The 25,146-nt window shown below is 36.7% G+C and overlaps 2 protein-coding genes across 5 annotated transcripts; both read left to right on the top strand.

Annotated features, from left to right (window-relative positions):
• The first annotated feature begins 3,979 nt into the window (after positions 1 to 3,979).
• Positions 3,980 to 19,225, top strand: ppardb (peroxisome proliferator-activated receptor delta b). Of its 4 annotated transcripts, none has more exons than XM_046871262.1 (9): positions 3,980 to 4,426; positions 9,444 to 9,642; positions 12,812 to 13,208; positions 13,602 to 13,753; positions 14,940 to 15,078; positions 15,515 to 15,717; positions 16,157 to 16,360; positions 16,530 to 16,773; positions 17,389 to 19,225. In XM_046871262.1, the coding sequence occupies exons 3-9, from the start codon at positions 12,875 to 12,877 to the stop codon at positions 17,634 to 17,636; spliced, it is 1,524 nt and encodes a 507-aa protein (XP_046727218.1). In that variant the 5' UTR covers positions 3,980 to 4,426; positions 9,444 to 9,642; positions 12,812 to 12,874; the 3' UTR covers positions 17,637 to 19,225. The 4 variants fall into 4 exon arrangements, with proteins under 4 accessions (XP_046727218.1, XP_046727219.1, XP_046727216.1 ...); XM_046871260.1 differs by having other exon boundaries at positions 3,981 to 4,426; positions 12,809 to 13,208; XM_046871263.1 differs by lacking the exon at positions 9,444 to 9,642.
• A 1,885-nt stretch (positions 19,226 to 21,110) lies between these two features.
• Positions 21,111 to 24,582, top strand: mkrn4 (makorin, ring finger protein, 4). The gene is given in 9 exon segments (XM_046870420.1): positions 21,111 to 21,266; positions 22,113 to 22,241; positions 22,318 to 22,355; positions 22,358 to 22,639; positions 22,717 to 22,799; positions 22,917 to 23,128; positions 23,225 to 23,335; positions 23,507 to 23,621; positions 23,732 to 24,582. Coding segments are annotated over 9 exon segments (1,146 nt in total). The 5' UTR covers positions 21,111 to 21,210; the 3' UTR covers positions 23,852 to 24,582.
• The last annotated feature ends 564 nt before the right edge of the window (positions 24,583 to 25,146 follow it).

The following is a 25,146-nucleotide window of genomic DNA, read 5'->3' on the forward strand; positions in this document are numbered from 1 at the left end:
CAAATTCTGATGCACCTTTGTGCAAGATTTGGATCTTTAATTACCCAAAGAGCTTGTCAGTAATATTTATTTTTATCAATGTTTAGATGTGTTCACATGTTAACCTCCTAAATTAACAAGCATCATTGTGCAAAAGGGGAAATTGGCTTATCTGTTTAGTAGTTTCTTGTGTCAACTTCGTTGCATAATCAAATGTGACATAAAAAGGAAAGTTAATAAAAATGTTTTGTATTTTTTTTGTTTTACTATTATTACATTCTTGGTTCACACCCATATATACTGGAACTAAGCACCCTAATCCTGTTTGAGCATGACAATGCCTCTGTGAAAAAAACAAGGTGCCTATAAATGATTTTCCAAGGTTGGAGTGGAAAAACTCAAGTGGCCTGCACCTCATCCCCACTGAACACTAAATAACTGAATTAACTGAAATGCTGATTGCATCTCAGACCCCCTCATAAACCATCCAGATCTCAGATGTTTTAATTTGGTTGTATTTTATATATATTGCTTCCAAGATTAAGGATCTATATTAGATGCTACTTCATTTTCAGCAATCTATAAAGAACGTATGGTAAAAACAAATCTTTTTTTGTTGTTTATTTACTCACAAGCATAATAACTAGGGTTCTCTATAAATATGGCATATTTTTACATGCCATATTAATTCATATTATATTTAGTTACTTTTCCCAAAATCTAAAAAATATATTTTTGTTTGATCCACCGCAATTGTAATAAGGTTAAAGAATTTTGTCAAGATGCATGGATGAAACCAGTTAAAACATCACGTGACAACAAATCAGCATGAGCGTAAAATCTGTCTGGTGAGACTTTTTGTGAGATCCCGCTCTCAAAATGCACCTTCCAATAGACCCCTGTTTAGGAGCATAATGGAACTTTAACTACCCAAGGAGCCCCTACAGAGTGGGTGCAATATAAAACAGAGAGTTCCAGAAGCAGGGTTATCAAAAGTTTGGATGATAACAGGTTTTTTCATTTAAAAAGCAAGTCACAGTCCAAAAGAAGAAGTAGGTTTCTTGATTTCTCAAGGTGCAACGGAAGACTTTCTGGACCTTATGACACAATTAACATCAACACACAATTGTTGTATTCTCACTGCTTCAAAAATATATATATATATTGAAGTAAAGTGATTTTGATTGAAGTGATTGGGGCAAAAACACCTCTATGTCAACGAATTATTTGAAAGGTGTGCCAAAGAAAAAAAAATGTATTAGTTCTCCATTTTAACATGGCCACTACTGTAATGGGGTCTGTGGTCAGAGTTTTTTAGCAACACACACTAATTTCTTACTGATATAGAGAGTGAGAGGGAACCTTGTGAGGTTAACCAATGTTTACTATTAGCTTTCCGCCTCTCCTAACCACGATAAAAATAAACTAATCAATATAGGACTGTTGTCAAATATATGTCATTAGTAAAGGCATTGGTAAACTTTAGAATCTCCTTCAGCATAGATTGCCATTGGATATAACATCAAGGAATCATGGAAGCTTCAAACCCAGCACAAATTTCATGAAGAACTCTCTTTCATTGTAGCAAGTAATGCAAGCATACAGTATAAATGCGGCAGAAAAATCACGAAAACTCCAACACAACATTGATCATATTCAATTAGTTTGAATCACAGAGCACAATCAAACCTAAGATAAAGGTCCATTAAAATGCAAAAGATTTAAAATAAGTTATTGTTGTTTTTATTAGATTCTTCTAGACTAAAACAGCATTTGAATGTGAAATAATGCACTAATTGGTGTTTGGTCTGTCTTTAACCACAAGAATTGTTCTCGAGATTTGTTACGCTACTCATGTAATAAAGTAAAGAAGGAGATCTTTCCCAATTCCCATTAAGGCTGACGCCATTGCGATTGCTGAGAGAAATCTAGGTAAATACATTAACGCCCGAGCGACACCTGGCGGTATAATTAGACAGTACAGCAAGCCCACATTATTCCTCATACTGTCTAAAAGTGCAAGTGTGAAAATAGAAAGAATGCTTTCCAAAACAAAAATGTTAATAGTTTATTTTTTAATAATTAAAAGAATGGACAGTAAATGAACAGAAGTGCAACCCAAATATTTTCAATATTTGATGGGACCACCTTTTGCCTGCAAAAACTCCATTAATTCTCATAAATACACTTTGGATTTTAGACTACACTTTTTAAGGAACTCAGAGGGTAAGTTGTTTCAAACTTCCTGGAGAACTAAGCACAGACTGTCTATGAATGTAGGCTCCTCAAATCCTTTTTCATATAATTCAAGACAGATTTGATGATTTTGAGAACAGGACTCTGTGGTGGCCAAAATTAATACTTCCAAGACTGCCTGTGTTTTTCAGCATTGAGGACACTATTAATTCTGACCAAATATCTAACTAATTTGCAGAAATGCAGCCCCAAACTTGCAAGGGACTTCCACCATGCTTTTCTGGTGCCTTCAGACAATAATTATTGTACCACTCTACAGCCCTTTGGTGAACAAACTGCCTCCTGGTACAGGCAAATATTTAAAATTTTGACTCATTAGTCCTGCATGATACAACCCCAATCCCCAAAAAAAAAAAATAGGACATTGTGCAAAATGTGAATAAAACCAGAATGCACTGATTAGCAGATCTCATAAATCCATATTCTATTCACTATAAAACAACACAAAATACATATTAAATGTTTAAACTGAGAATATATCCCATTTTAAAGAAAATAAATAAGGTCATTTTGAATTTGATAGTGTCAACAGGTCTCAAAAAGTTGGGATGGGGCAATGTTTACTACTGTGATGCATCATGTCTTCTATCCAAATACATATGGGAATCAAGGAAATCAGTTGCTAAAGTTTTTGAAAGGAATGTTGTCCCATATGTGTCTGGTACAGGATTCTAGCTGCTCAACGGTTCTGGGTGTTATTTGTTGTATTTTTTTGTTTAATGATGTGCCAAATGTTTTCAAATGGTAAAAGATCTTGACTGCAGACAGGCCAGTGCAGCACCTGGACTTTTCTATTATGAAGTCATGCTAATGTAACAGTCACAGAATGCAGTTAGCATTGTCTTTCTCAAATATGCAAGGCCTTCCCTGAAAGAGACATTTTTGTTGAAACAATTTTTGCTCTGAAACCTGCATTCACTGTTCAATTACTGGAACCGTGTCCTGTGGTCTGATTAGACTAAGATAAACTTGTGTAGCTCAGATGGTGTCCCACATTGTCTGGCGACACTCTGGTGAGGAGAACCAAGAAAATCATGTCTTGTCTACAGTCAAGTATGGTGGTGGTCATGGTGGTGGGGAGCTGTGGTTCATTGAGAGAAACATGGATTTCAAAATGTACTGTGACATTCTTAAGCAGAACATGATGCCCTCTTTTAAGAAACAGTGCCGAACAGCAGTTTACCAACATAATAACGACCCTAAACACACCACTAAGATGACAACTACCTTGCTGAGGAAACTGAAGGTGAAGGTAATGGAGTGGCCAAGTATGTCTCCAGACCTGAACCCTATTGACACCTGTGGGGCATCCTCAATTTGAAGGTGGAGAAGCACCATCCAGCAGCTCCATGATGTCATTATGGAGGAAAGGAAGAGGATCCCAGCAACAACCTGTGCAGCTCTGAGGAATTTCATGCCCAGGAGGAATGAGGCAGTGCTACATAACAATGGTGCTCAAACAAAATATTTACATTTTGGACACAGTTTTGGTTTACTTAGGGTGTACTCACTTTTGTTGCCAAATATTTAAACAATAATGGCTGTATGTTATATATCTTTTTTTATATTTTTCTTTTCAAAACTATATATATATATATATATATATATATATATATATATATATATATATATATATATATATACTAAATACTAAAATATATTAAAAAACATTACAAAAATAAGGATCTTCTTACCACTGCCTGATGTTCAATAACCGGTAAAGTGCGTCATTAGGCCACGCCCAGCTCCCCACACGTCTACGTCACGCCACACTAGTGTGGTTTCTGCTGTCAGTCAGTTCTGTGAGCAGTCCGGGGAAGATTTCAAAGTTTGCTTCGATACTTTGTCAACGATTTGTAGCTCTTTCTATTAGACCGAAATACAACCCGAATAGAATACATACAAAAGGAAGTGTGATATTATCTCTTTCTTAATATGTTTGTATATCTTAAAGCGCGACATTAGCGCGCTAGCTTAGCTTAGCTAGCAGAAGGCTACCATGTAAGAATACAAAAATCGGATATTGTGGACTGAGGCGATGTGACTGTCAAGCAGAAGATGAAAAAATATCTTAAACTGCATATTCTCTGGTCATGCGACCTCTGCGTGTACACGGTCGCTGTTTGGAAATAGAAAACGAAAGTTGGTCCCTCAGCCTTCGTCCTGGGAGCCTTAAACCAGAGAACAGCAGGTAAGACTGTCGATGATTAACGACGTCTATGTTTGTGTTGTTCGGACTCGCAAGAAAACAAAACACAGCAACTTTTGGCGCTGTGATCAGTTAGTACATCGAGTAGTTCAACTACAGACACTTCAGTTCAGTAATCATTGACACACTTAATTTTTCCATCAGTATGGTTTCGACCATAGAGTGCTAGCCTTGAGGCTAGCTAGTTAAGATATTTTGTAATTGTTTTTATTTTGCGTTTTTCTTCACGATGAAGCTATGTTAACTATTCCTGATTTCTATCTGAAAATAGTTTTATTGCGCTTAAATAAGCCACAAAAACCTGTTTGGCGAAACGGCTGTTTTCCAAACGTATTTAAGATTTACTCGAGATTTAAAACTACAGAATCAGCATACTGACTAGTTCTTGTATTTTGCACTTGAATAAAACGATTCGTGTTTTTAATATTGTGTATTTGCTGTAAATAACGTACATTTATTTAGTTACTTTACTAGTAGCTAGTATGTTTGTCCTGTTTATATTTCCTCTCTGATGCTGCTGTTTTGGCATCGTTTTTCTCAGTTTTAACTGCAATGTGTCAGATTTGTTAATGAAATTGTATTTTTAAACATTGTAGGAAGAGTTTGTGACACTGTAGTTGGCCTCAGGTTGCAGGAAACATAAAGAGCTTTATTTTAAAGCTTAGCACTAAATCCAGGTAAGACATGAAAGTAGGACTCCACTAGAGATGTGGGACACATTGTATTCAGTGTCTTCAGTGTAGGGGGGAAGTTATTTCCTGTGGTTTTTTCCACAATACAAGCTTAACCCAGCTACTCCAAAGTATGGAGGTGTTGATCATGCTGACATTGATCAATACAGACTTATTTTGTTGCATATTCCCATTTTCTTTATGAAAATGCCATTATTATTTGTTATATGGTCTTGGCTGGGGGGTCATCAGCAGGCAGACAGCAGTCCAGACACAGCAACGTATTTAAGTCAAATTTTGGGGGAATAATAGTATAGTGTTGTGTAGTAAATAGTATCAAATAATAGAGCTGATCAACATACTCACCTACATATATATACAGACACCCTTTTTTCACTATGCTGTTTTTGGTACTTTTTCATCAGTGTGTACATCCTCTTCAGTTTACATATAATTATATACTTTGATATAGTATTTGTAAATACCCAGATCAGCCATAACGTTAAAATGTGTGGCATGAACAACTTTAGATATCTCGTTGCAGTGGCAGCTGCAAGGGGTTGAATGTAGTTGATGTGTTGAAACGAGGGAAAACAAGCAAGCGTAAAGATCTGAGTGACTTTTGTGAGTGTCAGATTGTACGATTTTTTTTTTTTTTGCCACAAAGTACACTAAGAAAGGACGACCAGTGAACCAGCGAAAGGGGTTGTGGAACCCAAGGCTCCTTGATGCATATGGGGAGGGAAGTTTGGTCTGATCCCACAGAACAGCCATTTTAGCACAGCCTGCTGAAAAGTTAAATCTGGCTATAATGTAAAGGTGTCTGAATACAGTGCATTGCAGCATCTGTGGCTGTCCCATGGCCTCTGTCAGCAGGATATACTGCATAAAAACTGTTCAGGAATTGAGAAACTTTGAATGATAGTCCAAGGTATTGACTTGGCTTCCAGATTCTTCACATCTTAACCCTATTAAGTATCTGTCAGATGTGCTTGACAAAGTAGTCCGAATGTCTAATGTTCTAATGTCTTGTGGAGTCCATGCTTTGATGAGTCAGAGTTGTTTTGCAGTTCAAGGAGGACCTACACAAATTTTAATAAATCTACGGTTGATTGGCGTATTAACCAAAATGTTTTTTTTGTAAGCATAAAAACTGCACCTGTTTTCATTATAAAAGGAATTCACCAAACAAGTAGCAATTACATGTAAATGGAAAAAGATACAGAACAACAGCAAACACAGAATCAATAGGAAACATAAATATTAGGTACCATAAATATGTTCCTTTTCTGTGGGATAAGAAAAAAGTTAATCAATGTTGCCAGAGAACATCTGTAGTGATTATGAATGATTTAAATGGGATAAGAAATGCCTGGATAAATCACTTAAGTGTTTTCAGCTTGTATCTATGTCACTGTAAAATTCCATACATGCCTTCAGCTAGCCTCTAACAAACTCTAGCAAAATAAACCAACACTGTAGAATGCTGCTAAACTCTGCATGGTTTTGCTAAAAACTACACAATTTAATGCCAAAAAGTATGTCCACATGTTCAGACATGTGAGTTCAGAGGCAATTAACACTCCCACTGAAAAACAAGCTTTTCTTTCTAGGCATTTTCACTTGAAGCTTTGCTTAAAAGTTGCAATTGTGCCTTATGTAAGGGATTCTGCTTATTAGCTGTTTGTGTTCCAAAGTACTTGTATATATTTTTTTTATATATATACAGTAATCCCCCGTTATTATCCCCCAGTGTTTATGTTCCAAAAACGCGATAAAAGCTATTTTATGTATACAGTACTGTACTGTATTAACATTTTACTTTATTTTATAATTAATAATTATATATTTTTTAAAGAAATGTCATTATCATCAACATAGAACTCCATAAAACAATTCCTTAAGTTTTTTGGTCTGTCGTGCTATTCGCTATTCGTGAGACCGGGAAAATCAGCCAAACAAATTAGTTAAGTGGCAAATGCAATTTCACGAAATTCGTACAGTGGTAAAGCGGGGGATCACTGTGTGTGTGTGTGTGTGTGTGTGTGTGTGTGTATATATATATGATGAGTTGTGGATATTTTTTATTAATATAATAAAGTTAGTCACTTTAAATCTTGAAGATGCGCTGTCTACAAATTAATTAAAGCAAAATCTGGGTACAGTTGTTTTCCCGTCATCCATACAAAAGTTAATTTATGTGGTCTGATTGTGTGGGTGTTTGTGTGCTCTGACACTTTAGTACAGTTAAGTTAATCTGAGAACTAGCATGACTGGTTACTGACAAGTCTGAACAGATTTTATATTCTACTATACATTTATCCTCTCTCTACTGCTGTAAAGTTTTCCAAATGCAGTACAGCAGTAGAGAGAGGATAAATGTATAGTAGGATAAATCAAGTACAGTGCAAGTAAATTTGAATATAAAATTGCCATCAGGTTTATTACTTAGGAATGCATTCATACATGACTGACTAATAAGCTTCTTATCTAAAAATCCCATAAATTACATGGTCTGGGTTCAGCTTCCAACTAAATCTTGTCTACCCTGTGTTATTTCCGTGCTCTTAATCTATTGCTGTTCTGAATTTAGTTTTGGAGTTTCTATTAAGGCATTTGGATAGTAAAAGGCAAATCTATAGCTTAGCCACTGATTCATTCATGTGGCTGTAATACTATAAACCATAACCTTAAATTATTACCCTTCAATAAGATAGAGTGCTTTCTGATTCGCTTGCTTTAAGTTCAAATACAAGTGCTGTGGCAATATAAGCAGGAGTTTTGTTAACATGCAGGAATCTCAAGAAAGTCTATGTAGCTCCTTGTGTCTGTGGGTTCTTTGGTGAACTGCAGATTAACTGAACAGCTTTTAGAAGCTGCACTGCTTCAGAAGGTGGATTAATTAGAAAACTAAAGTATTTTTGTAGTTTGCCCAGAATCAAACAATGAGCTATTATTCCATATTTTCATCATTTAGAGTAGGCACGGGGTTAAATTCACTCCCAACGAGCAAAACACACAATCACCTTGCTCAAATGATAATGTATATAAAACCAGTGCTGTTTCCCCATATTTTCTTACAGAATGTGAATATAAATGGAAAATGTGTGGGAGGGTATGTGAGTGGTCACAGTTGCACAAATGCAAGCTGCAGTTAACTGGAATTATGTGACAGTTATGCGACACATTAATCATTATGCATAAAAATGTTTGAATCATCAATATCCAGTTTAGCACTGGGCTGTACATTCTGTATCATTTCTGTATAATCATAACTGTATAATTGTAAATTCATAGCATATCCTAAATTATATTCTACATATCTGTATACCGTCTCTCTATATAATTGTATATAATATATATGTATATTCTTTGTAACATTTTACATTATACTATTGTTGCTGTGTACCTGTACTATGCAATTAAGATCTTTCTATCTATCTAAAGTTGTACATGAATCAGACAATATCACATAATGGTTTTCCATAGAAAATGACAATGCACCAATCACAATCTCTTCCTGCAGTGTTTAGTTGTATATGGATGGCAGAAACACGAATCTCTTGTGAACTACAAAATTCCCGCTCCGCTTTATCTCGACTATCTTGAAACACCTCTTTTGTCTAAATGCTGGGATAAACCAGTCTGGCTACATGTTTCCAAAAGCTTTCACACTTTTTCATTAAATAGGTGAAAAGTCCATAACATTTGGTGATACTGTACAACCCCAATGTGGTGTATATTAGGAAAATCCCCTCCCCAGTGAATAAAGGGATTTGTGTTCTACACCAGGATTGTCAATAGGAGAAGGTCTTTTGTTTTGGTCTCAGAATTTAATAGTGATAAGTGAAAAGGCAGATATTACAAAAAAACCAAAAACAATCCAGTTGTTTTGCTTTATTCATTAGACCTGTAATTCATCAGCGGCTATTATAGAAATGTCTAGTGCTTAAGTTTATGTAGATATACAAACACATTTAGTTAAACAGCAAGTTCCACAGAAGCCTCAGAAAGTGGTTACGTTTTTAGCTTATTAATTAAATTAAATTAGAGCACAATGTTCAGGTCTCAGTTTATAGTAAATTATTTCCTTGAAAACACTTCTGGCACCTTAATAAGCAAATCCCTTGGGATTCTTTTTCCCCTATTACATTGTTTTGTTCAAAAAATATCGTCACTGGCCGCTGGCTGACCTTACCTAGTCACTGCCAGAGGGAGAAGAACCCATGGTTTTTTCTATTTATTTCTATGCTAGTAGAAACTTTATCAATTTGTATTTTGATCAGTTTCACAGCTAAAATACCACTTCTTTCGGCTTCTCCCATTAGGGGTCTCCCCAGCGGATCATCCGTCTCCATACCCCCTGTCCTTCACATCTGCCTCTTTCAACCCATCTACCTGCATGTCTTCCCTCACCAGATGCATAAACCTCCTCTTTGGTCTTCCTCTTTTCCTACTTCCTGGCGTCTCCACCCTCAGCATTCTTCTACCGATAAACCCCATGTCCCACCTAGACAGACAAAAGAAGTGAGTTGATTATTTCCTCAAAATTAATAGCAAAAGTCTTTGGCTGTTCTGTGTGGTGTTTTTCAAATCTTTTAATTTCAGGAAAATGGAGTGATAAAAGTATTGTAACCAATAAAATGTAAACATGATCATAAGTTGTAAATTGGTTTGCAAAATAAAAGTTTATTTATTTGAGAATAGGTTGGCAAAGTATATTTACTTTAGGTTGTACAATACATAATGAAGAAAATGTTATATAGTGTTGGGTAAATTGGAGGGCTAATGATTATTTTGATAATCTTTTAATCAGTCAGTATTATTATTATTTTTGATTAATCTGATTTTTATTTATTATTGTTATTATAATATAGGAAAATGAGAGAGAGAAGGTTGGATGATGTGGAGATGCTGAAGCAGGAAGTGGATAGGATTAGTAAGGAGGAAGTGAGAGCAGCGATTATGAGAATGAAGAGTGGAAAGTTGGTTGGACCAGATTGCATACTGGTAGAAGCATGGAGATGTTTAGGAGAGATGGCAGTGATGTTTTTAACCAGATTGTTTAACAAGATTTTGGAATGTGAGAAGATGCCTGAGAAATGGAGAAGGAGTGTGCTGGTACCGGTTTTTAAGAATAGGGAGATGTGCAGACCTGCAGTAACTACAGGAAAATAAAGTTCATCAGTCACACCATGAAGTTATGGGAAAGAGTAGTGGAAGCCAGGCTGAGAGAAGAGGTGACCATCTGTGAGCAGTAGTATGGTTTCATGCCGATGCATTATTTGCTTTGAGAATGTTGATGGAGAAGTATAGAGAAGGTCATAAGGAGTTGCATTGTGTGTTTGTTTGTGGATTTAGAGAAAGCGTACGACAGGGTGCCGAGAGAGGAGTTGTGGTACTGTATGATTAAATAAGGTGTGGCAGAGAAGTATTTGAGGGTGGTGCAGGAAATGCATGAGGACAGTGTGACAGCAGTGAAGTGTGCAGTAGGAACGACAGACTGGTTCAAGGCGAAGGTTGGACTGCATCCAGGATCGGCTCTGAGCCCTTTCTTGTTTGCAGTGGTGATGGACAGGTTGACGAACGAGGTCAGACAGGAGTCTCCCTGGCCAGTGATGTTTGTGGATTATATTGTGATTTGTGGGGAGAGTAGGGACCAGGTTGAGAAGAGCCTGGAGAGCTGGAGGTATGTGGTGGAGAGAAGGGGAATGAAAGTCAGTAGGAGTAAGACAGAGTACATGTGTGTGAATGAGAGGGGGTGCAGTGGAGAAGAGGTAGAGAAGGTGGAGGAGTTCAGGTACCTGGGCTCAACAGTGCAAAGTAATGGAGAGTGTGTTACAGAAGTGAAGAAAAGACTGCAGGCAGGGTGGAGTGGGTGGAGAAGAGTGGCAGGAGTGATTTTGTGATTTGTGAAGCAATTTGTGTAAATCAACATTTGTATTGTTTTTAATGATAATTGCAGATGGCAAGTTGACAATCATGTTAAAAAAAAATCTGTATAAAACACGATACAACATTGTTTTGACAATTCTAATTGTTTCAAAAATACATAATTATTTTTGTATAACAATTAAATGATATATGCATAAATAAATATACACTGAACAAAATAAACATTGAAAACAAGCATTTAAACATAGTAAAGCCACAGTAAATCACATTTGAAAACAGAAGTTAACTGTAGTAGACAAATGCTATATAAAGAGAATGGAACGGAGAAGCCCAAAACGCTAACAGACTTGGTGTACAAATGCATAATCAATCATTCGCTGAAAACCACAACAATGAATATAAAATGTAATCGTTTACTGCTGTTGTTATTTGCTGCTTTTAAATTGTATTTGTTCGCACCATTTTAATTGGATCCATCACAATGTCGCGAGCCAGCTGATTGCGCAACCTGATGCTCACGAGTCACGCTAGAACAGATCCAGTGCGACTGTCCCGATGTTAGTAAACAAACAGTTTACACAACAGCACTTCATTAAACTATACCATTTTCACATGATGAGGAGATACAGTTTTTGCTTACCGTGCTGATGTTTAGCCTTCACCCGTGACTTAAGACACAAACGTTTTCCTGCTGCGGGTGGATCCTTTACTCTTCGCCTTTTCACAAGCAGCTGTTATCTTAGCTTCACGCTAACCCGTAACGTGAGCAGCCCAACTAATCAATAACGGCATTTGTTGACCACAAATTTAATCATTGATTATTATCGACTTTATTGATTAGATGTTGCAACCCCAGTAAATTGTATAAAGTGGAAAAGTGTTGTATATTAATTGTTTCTGTTGTGGGACTGCAATTATCAGTCCAAATAATTGGGACAATAGAATATGGCTACAGTATAGGTCTTAAATACATTTCTTAAATAAATAAGTTTTTATCAAATTAATGATTATAGATAGATCATTTTTATTTTATTTGTTTTGCATATATAGATACCCATACATATAAATAAAATATTAGTGCAGATGTATGTAAGGCACAATATTTGTAGCAAATGAGGGGTATTTACAATATGTACATTGTATGTATAATTGTACAGAGTCTATACAGTGATCTAACGGTGTAGCGCAGTGAAGTGTAGTGTGATAATGGATGGAAAAATCCCTGAACTTGCTGGTTCTGGTGTGTATGTTCCTGTATCTCCTACTTGATGGAAGGAGGTTAAACAGTTTGTGACTGGGATGTGAAGAGTCCTTGATGATTTTGTGAGCTCTGCGCAGACATCTGCTGTGGTAAAGGTGCTCAATGGCAGGTCGTTGGGTGCCAGTGGAGCCTCCATACTACACAGTGATGGAGTTGGTCAGAATGCTTTCGATGATGCAGTGGTAAAAACTCATTAGAATCCCTGGGGACAGATGAGCTTTCTTAAGTCTCTTCAAGAAGTACAAGCATTGTTGTGCCTTCCCAACCAGAGCTGAAGTATTCTGGTGCCAGGAGAGGCCCTCAGAGATGTGAACTCCAAAGACTTTCCCTACCTCGGTTCTGTTGATGTAGACTGGGAAACAGTCTCCTGCTGTTGAGTTTTACAAAGTACACAATGAGCTCTTTAGTCTTCATGGCGTTGAGGGTCAGGTTGTTGGTGGCACACCACGCTGTCAGGCTTCGGATCTTTTTATCTTCTCTATTATTATGCATTGTATGCCAGTTAACGGTGGTCTTTTTTATTTCTCTTCTCCACAGCAGAGTAGCCATCAAAGCTGTATGATGAAGTGATGCCAAATTTAGCTGGCAGGCTGACGAAGAGCCATGGAAGGAGTCGAGCGAGAAGCTTCTGTAGGGAAGAGTGGCAATGTGGCAGAGTTGACAGTCATGCAGAATGTTGTAGCTTTGGATGGGCTTTCTGAAGATGAAAGGTCATCGCAGCCTGACTTTCCTCACATTTCTGAGGACACAGACTGGTTAATGGTTCAGGAAAGAGAATCAACCTCTCCTGAGCTGCAGGAGCTCGCCTCTGCCTCTGTCGAGGAAGGGGAAAGTAAAGAGATTGTGGACAATACATGTGTCCAGAATGGGGAGAAAGCTGAAAAGGATAAACCACAGAAAAACAGCATCACTACTGTAACAACCAGCACGTGTCCAGGTAAATGACTGTCAATTAACCAACAACAAAATGTAAATTTGTGTTCTGTTTTCAAATTATTGTATTTATTTGCAGCTTTATTCATTATTCCCATTGAATAAAAAAAAATCCCAAATCATGGCTAGAGTCCCTTGCGGTGTTATTTACAAACTCTTATTTGAAACTCTGCAACTCTACAGTACCACAACTCCTCTAACATATCCATGCATGTTAAATCCAATAAATCCAACTACTACACCTGGGTTTACTAACATATAATGGTATTGAAATGACTCTTTTGAAATACCATATACTATAGAATGGCTAGGCTTTGTATATTTGTAAGCAGTTATTATTTTTACACTTTTATAATATTCATGGTGTTATCATTTTTTTCCTCACTGTGTGTCTCAGAGCTGCTGGAGAGCTCCACTCTCTCGTTGTCTGATCATTTAAAGTTGGGCAGGGATGAGCCAGAATGTACAGGACTGAATGTGGAGTGCAAGATATGTGGGGACAAAGCTTCAGGGTTCCACTACGGTGTTCATGCCTGTGAAGGTTGCAAGGTATCTGCTTGAGCTCCATTTAAGTTTTTTGGATTAGAAGTAATGTCTCAGTGTCGTTCTTTCTGCTCTCTGATTTGGTTCCAATAAAAAAATTATTTAACAAAAGCTGAAAGAAAAAAAAAAAACCTAAATCCCCTAAAAATGTTTACTTCTTTAAAATGGTTAACAAATGCAAAATATTTTATTTTGTTTTGCCAATTTTGACATAATAGAGGCATAAAAGTGTTCACACTAGCGGGCAGCAAAGCAACATGCAATCAATTATTTTATGTCTACATGCATGAACCTGAGCGACAATGTCAGAAACAGCAGCAAGCAAAATGCAAAAAGTTGATTGCAGATTACATATGATGTAGTAAACTGTCAAATCTAGACATATGTGGTACAACATTTGTGTGGTGTACTGCTCTGCTCCCCAAAAAAAAAAAAAAAAGGAATAAACACTGATATCTGCACTTGAAAAGTGAAATATTTAACAACTCATTGAACATCTCGGAGACTAAATTAAATAAGGCTTTGAACAAATTAGCAAAGATCATTCCTGTCTCTGGAGAGTGCTGCTGGATAGTACCATAACTCATTTTTACACTTTTCATTAAAGTACTAAGACTTTAGAGACATTTACTACATTATGGTTTACTTTATTAGGCACATTTTAAAGACAACCAAATAATATGCTGTTATTGATTGTGTGCTAGCTTTTCATCACTACTCTTTCATGCACACTGGCATCAAAAGTTGTGTTTGCACCACACCTTCAAAAGGCACAAGCGAACTAACGCTCATTATTTTGAATGCAGGGTTAAAATGCTCAGAAATGATCACACTGCATTGACTTTGTGATGGATTCCAGTTTTTTTTTTTTTTTTTTTTTTAAGGTCAAGACATGTTTTACAGTACATTTTCAAATAATTTATTGTTGTGTGTTTAGATATAATGGAGACATTAAACGTCAATGGCTATAGAGATTTGGCATCCAGAAAATACTTACATTAACATTTTCACTTATCATGACTATATAACAAATGTTGTTTAAAAAAGTTAAAAGTAGAAAAAAATTGTAATATTTAATATTTTGAGAATTGACTTAGCCTTGCCATTTAGTCCGAACTGTGTTTATATATATTGTTTATTTAAATTGAAGAAAAGGCTTACAATTAAAGATGCATTATCTTCCGATTTAAAGGGATTTTTCAGACGCACCATTCGAATGAAGCTAGAATATGATCGCTGTGAACGGACCTGTCGCATCCAAAAGAAAAGTCGCAATAAATGCCAGTATTGCCGCTTCCAGAAGTGTCTGGCTCTCGGCATGTCCCATGATGGTGAGATTTGTGCATTCACATTAAAAGTCAAAGATAAGAGGTAGGCAATTGTGGCATGTAATTTTGGTTTCACACATGCTGGAATTAGTTGAGTTGTAAGAGGTAACAACACAATCATTTACTTTGTGGGAAAAGTAATTTTGTAAACATTTTGGATGTGCACTTGTACACATTAAATAGTTTGTATAGTCATGATGTTTACTTATTATTAAAAAACTTTAATCAGCATTAACGTGTTAGTCAATTGATGTCTAGTGTATCTTAAATGTAAAAAGGAAGACAAAAGTAGCTCCAAACAGTGAGTAAAAGGTAATAACAGTAAAACACGAGGATTACGGCTTTTTTATTGTTTGTGTTATTTGCTGCTAATCCTTGCAACATACTTGAACATGCTGGAACTTAAAATGTAAGCCATTTTAATCCCACAACTCCACAGCCATTCGTTATGGCCGTATGCCAGAGGCAGAAAAGAAGAAGCTGGTGGCAGGACTGCTAGCAGGAGAGAAGAGTCTACTGAACCCTGGAGGCTCCGATCTCAAAACTTTGGCAAAGCACGTCAACTCGGCCTACCAGAAAAACCTCAATATGACCAAGAAGAAGGCACGAAGCATCCTCACCGGAAAGACCAACTGCACACCGGTATTTCCACATAGACACGTTCGTCTTGGACAAGTCAGGGCTCTGTGCAGGTCCCACACAGAGCATAGCAAACTATTACTCTGTGCACAGGGACATTGTCGTGCTGGAACATGTTTTGAGCCCATTAGTTACAGTGAATGGAAACTGTTATGTTACACCATACATAGACATTCTAGACCATTGTATGTTTCCAGACATTTATCTGTGTGATGATCAGGTGTCCATATATCTTTGGCCATATAGTGTATTTTGCAAGTAGATGTGTATTTCAAATTCATGTCTCAGTTAAGTTGAAAATTGTTTCATCAGTCAGCACAATATACAAGTTTAATGCAAATCAACTAACCTATGACCCTAAGAATATAACAATGCTATGTTTGGGCCTCTCTGATTTTTATTTATTTATTTATCAGTCTTTGCACACCATCTCTTTCTTTAGCCCTTTGTGATTCATGACATGGACTCATTGTGGCAAGCAGAGAATGGTTTAGTCTGGAACCAGCTGAATGGTGCCCCCCTAAACAAAGAAATTGGAGTGCATGTCTTCTATCGCTGCCAGTGCACCACAGTGGAGACAGTTCGAGAGCTCACAGAGTTTGCCAAAAATATCCCTGGCTTTGTAGAGCTCTTCCTTAATGATCAGGTAATAATGTGGTGTGATTTTGATTTTTGATTTTTAGCACAAGATTTATTCTTATTTAAAACCAATTAAGTAGTTATGATGGAGATTTGCTGCTCCACCTTATATAAAACTTACCTCAGATTCAGTCTTTGTGTCTTTTGAGCTTATTTTGCATGTACCTCTCTCGTAGGTAACTTTGTTAAAGTATGGTGTCCATGAGGCTATTTTTGCAATGCTACCATCACTCATGAATAAAGATGGACTCCTGGTAGCCAATGGAAAGGGCTTTGTGACGAGAGAGTTTCTGCGTAGCCTGCGCAAACCCTTCAATGAAATTATGGAACCCAAGTTCGAATTTGCTGTGAAGTTCAATGCCCTGGAGCTAGATGATAGTGACCTGGCTCTGTTTGTTGCAGCAATCATACTCTGTGGAGGTGAGAGCTTAAGCACAACAGCATTACAGATAAGTGTTTGTGTGTAGCTTTTCGGCTTTAAATATAGTTTTCTTAATTTAATCTAAATGTAATCACCCCAAGGTCAGACATTCAGTTTAGGACGTTGCTAAGCAATTGCTTCAAACTTTTTCGAATCCTTGTGAGTAGTATAGTATACTAGGCAAGGGATATTGTTCTGCTGGGATTGGATTGAGGATGAACTCCTTTAAATGGGATTTAGATTACACTTTGGAAAATTCAATATAGAAATATATTTTTTGGAGTGTGTTTATTTTTTTACAATTAAAAAATTAATTTCTGTTTATTTCAAGTGTGTGTGTGTGTGTGTGTGTGTGTGTGTGTGTGTGTGTGTGTGTGTGTGTGTGTGTGTGTGTGTGTGTGTGTGTGTGTATAACGATGAGTGTAACGTTACCTCTAAGTGCATCATCTTTGTTGAGAAAAACTATATCTGTACATTCACATATGTTGAGAAACATCTCATGGTGTGTACTAACTTCTTCACATAATACATTCTCAACAATCTTTTCAGAACTAGAACTGATCTAAAACTGATCAGTCAAGCCTCATATCTCAATAATGTGCCTCTCGATACAGATCGCCCTGGACTTATGAATGTGAAGCAGGTTGAGCAGATTCAGGATAGCATCCTCCAAGCTCTGAACCAGCATCTCCAGGCTCACCATCCAGAGTCAGTCTGCCTCTTTCCCAAACTGCTGCAGAAGATGGCTGACCTGAGGCAGTTGGTCACAGAGAATGCTCAGCTGGTCCAGATGATTAAGAAGACTGAATCGGAGACCTCGCTCCATCCGCTTCTACAGGAAATTTATAAAGACATGTATTAAATCTTATGACTTAGGACTTTCAAACATCAGACTTAAGTGACGTGTTGCACAGAAGCATCTACGGTGCTGCAGATACCATAGAATTTTTATATTGGCAAATAATAGCGTTTTACAAATACTGTGTTTGAAAACTGACTTTTTCTTCGGGCAGGGCTTTTTTCCTCAAAAGAACAAAAAACAAAACGTGATTTTTGTGAAGGTCAACCTCTGTTTCCAGAACATTTATATCACCCAGAATATAAAAGTATTTTCATAAGATGTGTGTTATATGTATATCCTTTTTCCAGTCGTTTTCAATTAAATAGACTTTAAATGAAAATATTTAAGGGTTAGTACTAATTGTCATTTTACATATTTCAAGGCTGCTGCTCATAACTAAATCCAGAAACTACAGGACATTTTAATTTTGTTTACTGATGAATTGATTTATTGATTAACATTTATTGATAAAAGCCAGACGTATCTAACTCTGTCCAATACTGTAGCCTAAGGAAGTGATCAGAAATGCGGGGAAACGGTTTCACTTGGTAAATTACTCAGGTGTTGAGTAACTGCTTGTCGTTATTTTCTCCTACAGTTACTTGCTTTACATTTGCCGAATGAATTTCATAGCCATGAACTTGAATTCCACGTCAATCTGATATGCATATGGAACATAAAAACTTAATTTCTCCAGTACTATGTACTGTTTCACCTTTGTGTATAGATATACTTTATGTACTTTTTTTTTTTTCTTGATTCAATTGGTTTCTTACAGGTACAGAATTCAGTTGGTTTTGCAAAGTTTTTTTGTACTTTGAAACTAAATATTGATTTTTTTTTTTTTTTCTCCCTTTCATTTGTAGTGCAAAGATTTGTGCAACAGTACTGAAGTTTCTAATTAACTATTTAGAAAGACCCGTTGCACACGGTCACTTAGAATAACACCATATCACAAAAAGTCAATATTTAGTTTCTGGTGCCCAGTAGGAGAATTCTGATGCAGGTGATGGACAAATACAAAGCAGACAATTCTGAATGATTTTTTTTTTTTTATTAATTGAGAGAGAGCTCACAGTGTAATTCTAGGTGGGAGTAAAATAAAATGTGTTTATTCATTTATCTAGTTACCCTAACATACACATATATGAGTTAGTCTTTTAACAAATCCTAATCATATCATGTGTCTTTTGTATTGGCCCCTACATAGTATCACTTAATTTGTTTAAAACATTTTAGACATTAACCCCATTGATATGAAACTGGCTGAACATTATAACTGATTTTATGTTTAGAATATTTAATCTTTTTTTCCCTTAGATTTTAACTATGTCCTGTTTGTAGACATTTGAGTTTTGACTGTGTGATTAAAATTATTACACTTGCTGCTGTACAAGCTGAAGAGCACAATATAAATGACCTGTATAAACTATGGGATGTTTATCTGGTTATGTGGATTCGTTCTTCAATATCTATGCTGAATGCACTTGCATTTTCCACTTCACTTTTCCCTACTACACAGGACACTTTTTTGTGATGATGCAGACCTTCTGGTTTTTGTGTGGCATTAATTTACCAAATCAACACTAAATTAAAGCCCAGTATCTTAATTGTTGTTGTTCTCTGTGATTTACCATTATCACATTGTTTTGCTGGTCTGACTTTCATGGACTTCAAGTATTGCATACTACAGATCTGGCCATTCTGACCAGCAGCCAAAAGTTTTAATACTGTGAATACTGTGCTTTAGAAATAATTGCTAATTTCTCAGTAAGAAACACTGTACAAACTAAATAAGTATTGACATCTGCACATCTGAATCCTGAGAAAATACCAGTTAAAATGTCTAGATTGGCTTTATGTTCTAGCAACAGATGAACAGGCATAAATAAGATTTTCTGCTCTATTTTGGGCCTTGCTTATATATTTTAGTTGCCCCAATTCTGTCACAACTGTGCATTCAAATATAATTAAAACACAAATGAAAATCTGTACAAATGTTATTTGTTTAGTTGAAATAAAATGTATTTATAAGCACTGGTGGACAGTAACAAAGTAAATGTAATTTGTTACTGTTCTGAAATATCTTTTTTTTAAGTATCTAATGTACTAGTATTTCCATTTAGGGAGACTTTTACTTTACATTCACTACATTTCAAAGTCAAATATCTTACTTTTTACTCAACCACATTTTGTAAAATCACTCATTTGTTTTTATTTATGAGTGGATAAAAATTTAACTGGTCAAGCATGCAGCAAGCCACTAATAAGGGTAGAGTGGGCACTCTGTTTTGATTTAAACTCCTGACTAACTTGCCATAGAAGTAGTTAAAAAGAAGGTTTGGGCTCATGATAACTTTCATAGATATCAGTGTTTGACTAATTAATATCATACAAATAATAGAATAGTGTGCTAAGAGTAACACAGTATTTTCCTATTAATTAAGTTGATTGAACAAGAGTTTTGTGAGAAAATTGATAATATAGGGAATAGTACTTCCATGTCCACCACTGTTTATAGGTTTTTCTTTACAAATTTATATGAAGTCAACTTCACTGAAGAACAAATGTCATAAGTTTTGCATGTGATTTCGACTGGTAGTTCCTATGGTTTTAGTAAATAGGATAGGGGTGTAGTTGATCACAAATTTATTCTGGTAGCACTGGGTGTTGGACAGAACTGCATCTACACCCCGAGCACAAAGTGGACATATTCACATCTAGAGTAGGTTACAGCCAATCCACCTTCCTGCATGTATTGGGAGGTCGGAGAAAACTGGAGAACCTAGAGGAAACGTATACAGACCTTGCTGCAAACTTAGTTTTGGACTGAGGACACTAGATGTATAAGGGGGCAAAGCAGCCCACTGTGCCACCCAAGTTCTTAATTAGTAGAACAGTCTTCATGTCATAGAATGCATCCCAAATGGCACACCTTAAATATTTCCTGAAATAGGCTATGTAATTGGATTATATTAAACTTTATTGTCATTGTGCAAAGTACATGTACAGAGCCAATGAAATTGCAGTTAGTATTTAACCAGAAGTGCATGAATGGTTTATTTACAATAAATTACTATATGTTAAATGCGGGAATGGGTCCATATGTATAGGGGTGAGAGTGATTAATGTACAGAAGGTGAAGTAGGTAATAAGATATGGTATATATAGTAATATACAGTGCAACTGCAAAATTGTGAAGAGGATAAGACATGTCAAGAAGATAACATGCTCAAATAACCTGATATACATATGTAAATATACAAATACAGTATATACAAAGTACATATGGGTGAAATATATAGTAGTGCAATGATGCATAGCGAAAAAAGCAGTGCAATAAGACAAAAAGTGACAGTGCAGTAGTGTATAATTAGTCCTAAACTGCCTGCCTTGATAGAGACCACTAGACTAGGCCTAGAACTCATCTGCTCTCGTCTACAAAGTAGGCGGGTTTACTGATTGATTAAACCAATTGCTTACAAGCTAGTTTAATTGACCTGAAGCCACGCCCAACCATTTTTATATATATTTATACACACACGTGCAGCGCTCAATCGAGAATTTAGACGCTGAGGTGAAAGCAAGCTGTCAAATGGAGAAGAATACACAGGTCACTGAAGAGCAAAGAGTTCGTAATGGTATTTGTAGGTAAGAAGGTTTTTTGGCCTTTAGTCAGCTTTGTATTTCGTTTATTTACATTTTTGTATATTCGGTTTGAGTATTGCTGTCTAGCGCGTGAGACGTGGAAACCCTTCTATCGAATCGAATTTGTTTGACGCGTGCTCTGTGATGTCACTCCCTACCGCCGACCATGTGTCGCTTAGCAACGTATAAATGCAACAACTTGCCGGATAGTGATGCACATTAGCGCTTAATGTTACTAATGGATGGTCGCAGGAAGTCGCGTAGAGCTTCGAACAGCCGGTTGAACTTCAGAAGGGAAATTTGCAGGTATTTAAGTCGTGACTTGAGTTACTTGTATAAAGTGGGAAGTTTTTATGGATTGACTTCACAGGCTAGCTAGAATAACAGTCGGTTGTCGTACACCATCATTCGATCATCAGCAAAGTGGAAAAATGCACACAAACGAGTAATGTGGTATTTCTGTATACCTGGGCTTTTCGACGTGTTCTAAACACCTAACTTGCTCAAGGACTTGGGTTGTGCAACCAATAGTTTAAACTGGTAAGTTGATACATAAAGGCTAAAACTAGTTCCTTCAAACAGGTTACTTTTCCGTTTGTTTTTAATGTGTACATATTAAATAAATCTGACGTACAAGACTGAAATCACCCAATCAGTGCCACCATAATGATTGTTCTTAGTAAATCGGTCATGTCTCCTCAGAGATGTATTTCATTTGAATATTTGCATTATTTGAAAATGTTTAGCACCTAAATTACAACTGTTTTGGTACTTTGTAGGCTGTTAAAACTTTGGTTTTAAGTGCAGTTTGTGCTAAAATCTTTTATACTTGTGTGTTTGTCTTTTCAGACAGTTTGTGAACGGTTCATGCAGCTTTGGTCAGCACTGCTTTTATCGGCACGAATATCCTGCTGCTTCTTCAGCTCAGGTGTGCAGATACTTTCAGAAAGGAGGTTGCTGGTTTGGTGAAAACTGCAGGTATGTGGTGTTTATTTCAGTTATTTCTTTTTTTTTAAAAGGGGGGATTACATTCAAAGGTTGTCTCTTATTGCAGGTATCTTCACATTGCTGGACCACATAGGGGACTTCTGCTGTTAGGCGTGGTTCGGTGCCAGTAGTCAATACTTCTACCTTGCCAGGCCATGGTTCGGCTTCCCTACGGGGTTCTGAGCCTTCACTTTTCCCTGTGTTCGACCCGTTCAACTCTGGGAGACGTGGCTCTGAACCCATGGTCACTTTCAACTGGAGGAGACGTGCCAGTGAGCCCTTGGTCACAACTTCAAGCCACCAGCAGATTTCACAAAGAGAAACAGCAGATATTGCTGAGGAGGAAGAGCATGCTGTTTTGGAAGCAGGGTCTACAGGTCATCAGCAGGGTAAACTATAATTTGTGATATCCTTTTTATTTTTTGTTTTTGGTCTAAATGTTTTGATTTTTTTGTTTGTTTTGCAGAGGAAGGGTTGCAGCCACTGGAAAGGGATAACCCTAGTCTTCATCATTTACCTTGCAGTAGTCAAGATGAATCCACATCTCAGGTGTCCTATTTGTTTATTTTTTGATAATCTTAGATTGTTCATTTCTTTCTAAAATGTTAATCTTCTGGCTATGCATATTCACTAAAGCTTCACTGTTTTCATGGACTTCATCTGCAGGAGAGTGGTGCAACTGCTTCAAACCCAGGACTGTTTATGGCCTACAATGAAAGCAAAGATGTTGTCTGCGGTATCTGTATGGACAAGGTGTATGAAAAAGCCACGGCACGTGAGAGGCGCTTTGGAATCCTGCCTAACTGCAGTCATGCTTTCTGTCTTGGCTGCATCATGACTTGGCGAAAGACCAAAGACTTCCAGGAGGAGGTTATAAAGTAAGTTTGTAATACCATTTACTTTTAGCTAAAGATGTTTAAGACCTTTTTTTTTTTTTTTAAATTGACTGATTGGTAAAATGTCTGGTTAAACAGGGCCTGTCCACAGTGTAGAGTGAGGTCCTCTTTTTACATTCCCAGTAAATATTGGGTTTGTGAGGGTGAGGCGAAAGAAGCGCTAATTGCATCATTTAAAGAAAAGAGCAGGTAATTATTGGTTTGCCGTTTTTCCACATTGAACTATACTTGTAAATATACATGCATTTAGTTCATTGTGCTTTTCAAAGGGTTGGATATGCCTTAAACAGGGCATAAAGTCCAAGCTGCAAGAACTGGGTTTCCCTTTACTCATTTGTGTTCTCTGCCTTAATCCCACAGTAAAATAAAGTGCAATTTCTTTTTGCGGCATGGATGCTGCCCCTTTGCGTTAGAGTGCATCTATAGCCATGAACTACCACCAGGGCACCAACCTCAAGGACGCTTTAGACAAAAGGTGACTATCTTTTTATCCAGTATGGCTGCAATGCTTTAAGTACTTTGCATAAACTTGTCAATGACCTGATCCATCTAGTAACCCTATTGTATCTTCCCATGATAATGCAGAATGCTTTGGAGATGCTGGAGGATATGGATAATGAGGAGCAGCGACTTTTGGGATACCTTATTGCCCTTGCTCTTTTGGATGATGATGAGTTTGATTTTATACAAATTGACCATGTTTAGTTTATGGGAGGAGCTTCCAATCCTGTGCCCTTGAGGTTGTTGACATGTAATCGATTTGTGATGTGCCACTTGGACCCTTGAATAGTCCATACAGACCCTGTGCTTCCCCTTGCACTAAATTGCTTATCTGCATCTGGCTTTTAAATTATGCTGCCATTTAAAAGGAATATTTTTTAGGCAGCCAGGTGTAAAGTTTTTGTACCTATTAAAGTCTAGAAATTCTTAGGTTTAGTACTTGTTTATCCTATGTACTGTTATTGAAGTCTCAGAGTACCTTATAGTAATTTGCACATTTGTACTTTACTTCAGTAGATTTTAATAAGTATTCAGTTTTATTTGTGTAAATCAGGCCAGGGTGCTTAACTTTACTTTTGGATAGCTGGGTCCAGCATAAATTTAGTTTGCCTGCTCCAACACCTGGTTACAGGCTTGTGTTAATGGGAATTTATCAAACTGTGCTGGACCTTAGGATCAGAGTTGAGTGCCTCTAGCCTGAAATCTGCTACTTGAAACACAACTGTTACTCCTGTTGGACTATACACTGCTTTCTTTAAACATTGATTTAGTCTGAGATATTTCACTGTAACCTGTTTATTGTCTTATGGAAATTGTTATACTTTCAAAATGCAATATACAAACCAAGACTTGATATTTTATAACTTTTATTAAGTGTTTGCTTAAAAGGGTGGAAGGAAAAAAAAAGAACATAATAAAGTGTTTGGTTTGCCTCATTTGTTGTTTTTTAATGGCTCCACAAAAGTGTTTAAATTTGACATAACCCTTATTGTGTGATTAGACTAGGACATGGTATTTAAGTTGAGTTTTCATTTCACCATATTTGGAGACATGCCAAGGAATGGTTGCAGGACCACAATGCTACATATGAACAGATATGAGGTTGAACATAATGTACAGCAGTTTAGAAAAGTATCTTATATAAAGCAACATAAAAAAAATGCATGTACACATCTGCCTTTATCCCTTATTCTGATCAAGGGCAAATAATTTCTCTATGATCAAAATTGCAATACTTCTCATTTATGGGCCAATGGTGACTTGTGAGGGTTACTGAACATTTTCCAGAGTTGGATTACCTTGAACAGGGTGCAATGCCCTCCATGAGAAATAAAAAAAAATATACAAATGTCATGAGTGGTTGCTAAAGTAGGAATAAATAGGAAGTTTTGTTAGATTCCTGGAAATTGTTAAAGTAGGACTCTATCCATATAAAATGGTTGAAATAATTACGTGACTACAGACGGGATTAATTTTAACCCCTATAATCAATGTTTTGC

This window comes from Silurus meridionalis, chromosome 17, assembly GCF_014805685.1.
Source record: "Silurus meridionalis isolate SWU-2019-XX chromosome 17, ASM1480568v1, whole genome shotgun sequence".
Taxonomy (NCBI): domain Eukaryota; kingdom Metazoa; phylum Chordata; class Actinopteri; order Siluriformes; family Siluridae; genus Silurus; species Silurus meridionalis.

Coding starts and splice junctions, on each gene's coding strand:
- ppardb (XM_046871262.1), top strand. CDS start 12,875: ATGGAAGGAGTCGAGCGAGAAGCTTCTGTAGGGAAGAGTGGCAATGTG. Junction 13,754..14,939: donor ATGCCTGTGAAGGTTGCAAG/GTATCTGCTTGA, acceptor TCCGATTTAAAG/GGATTTTTCAGACGCACCAT. Junction 15,079..15,514: donor TCTCGGCATGTCCCATGATG/GTGAGATTTGTG, acceptor ACAACTCCACAG/CCATTCGTTATGGCCGTATG.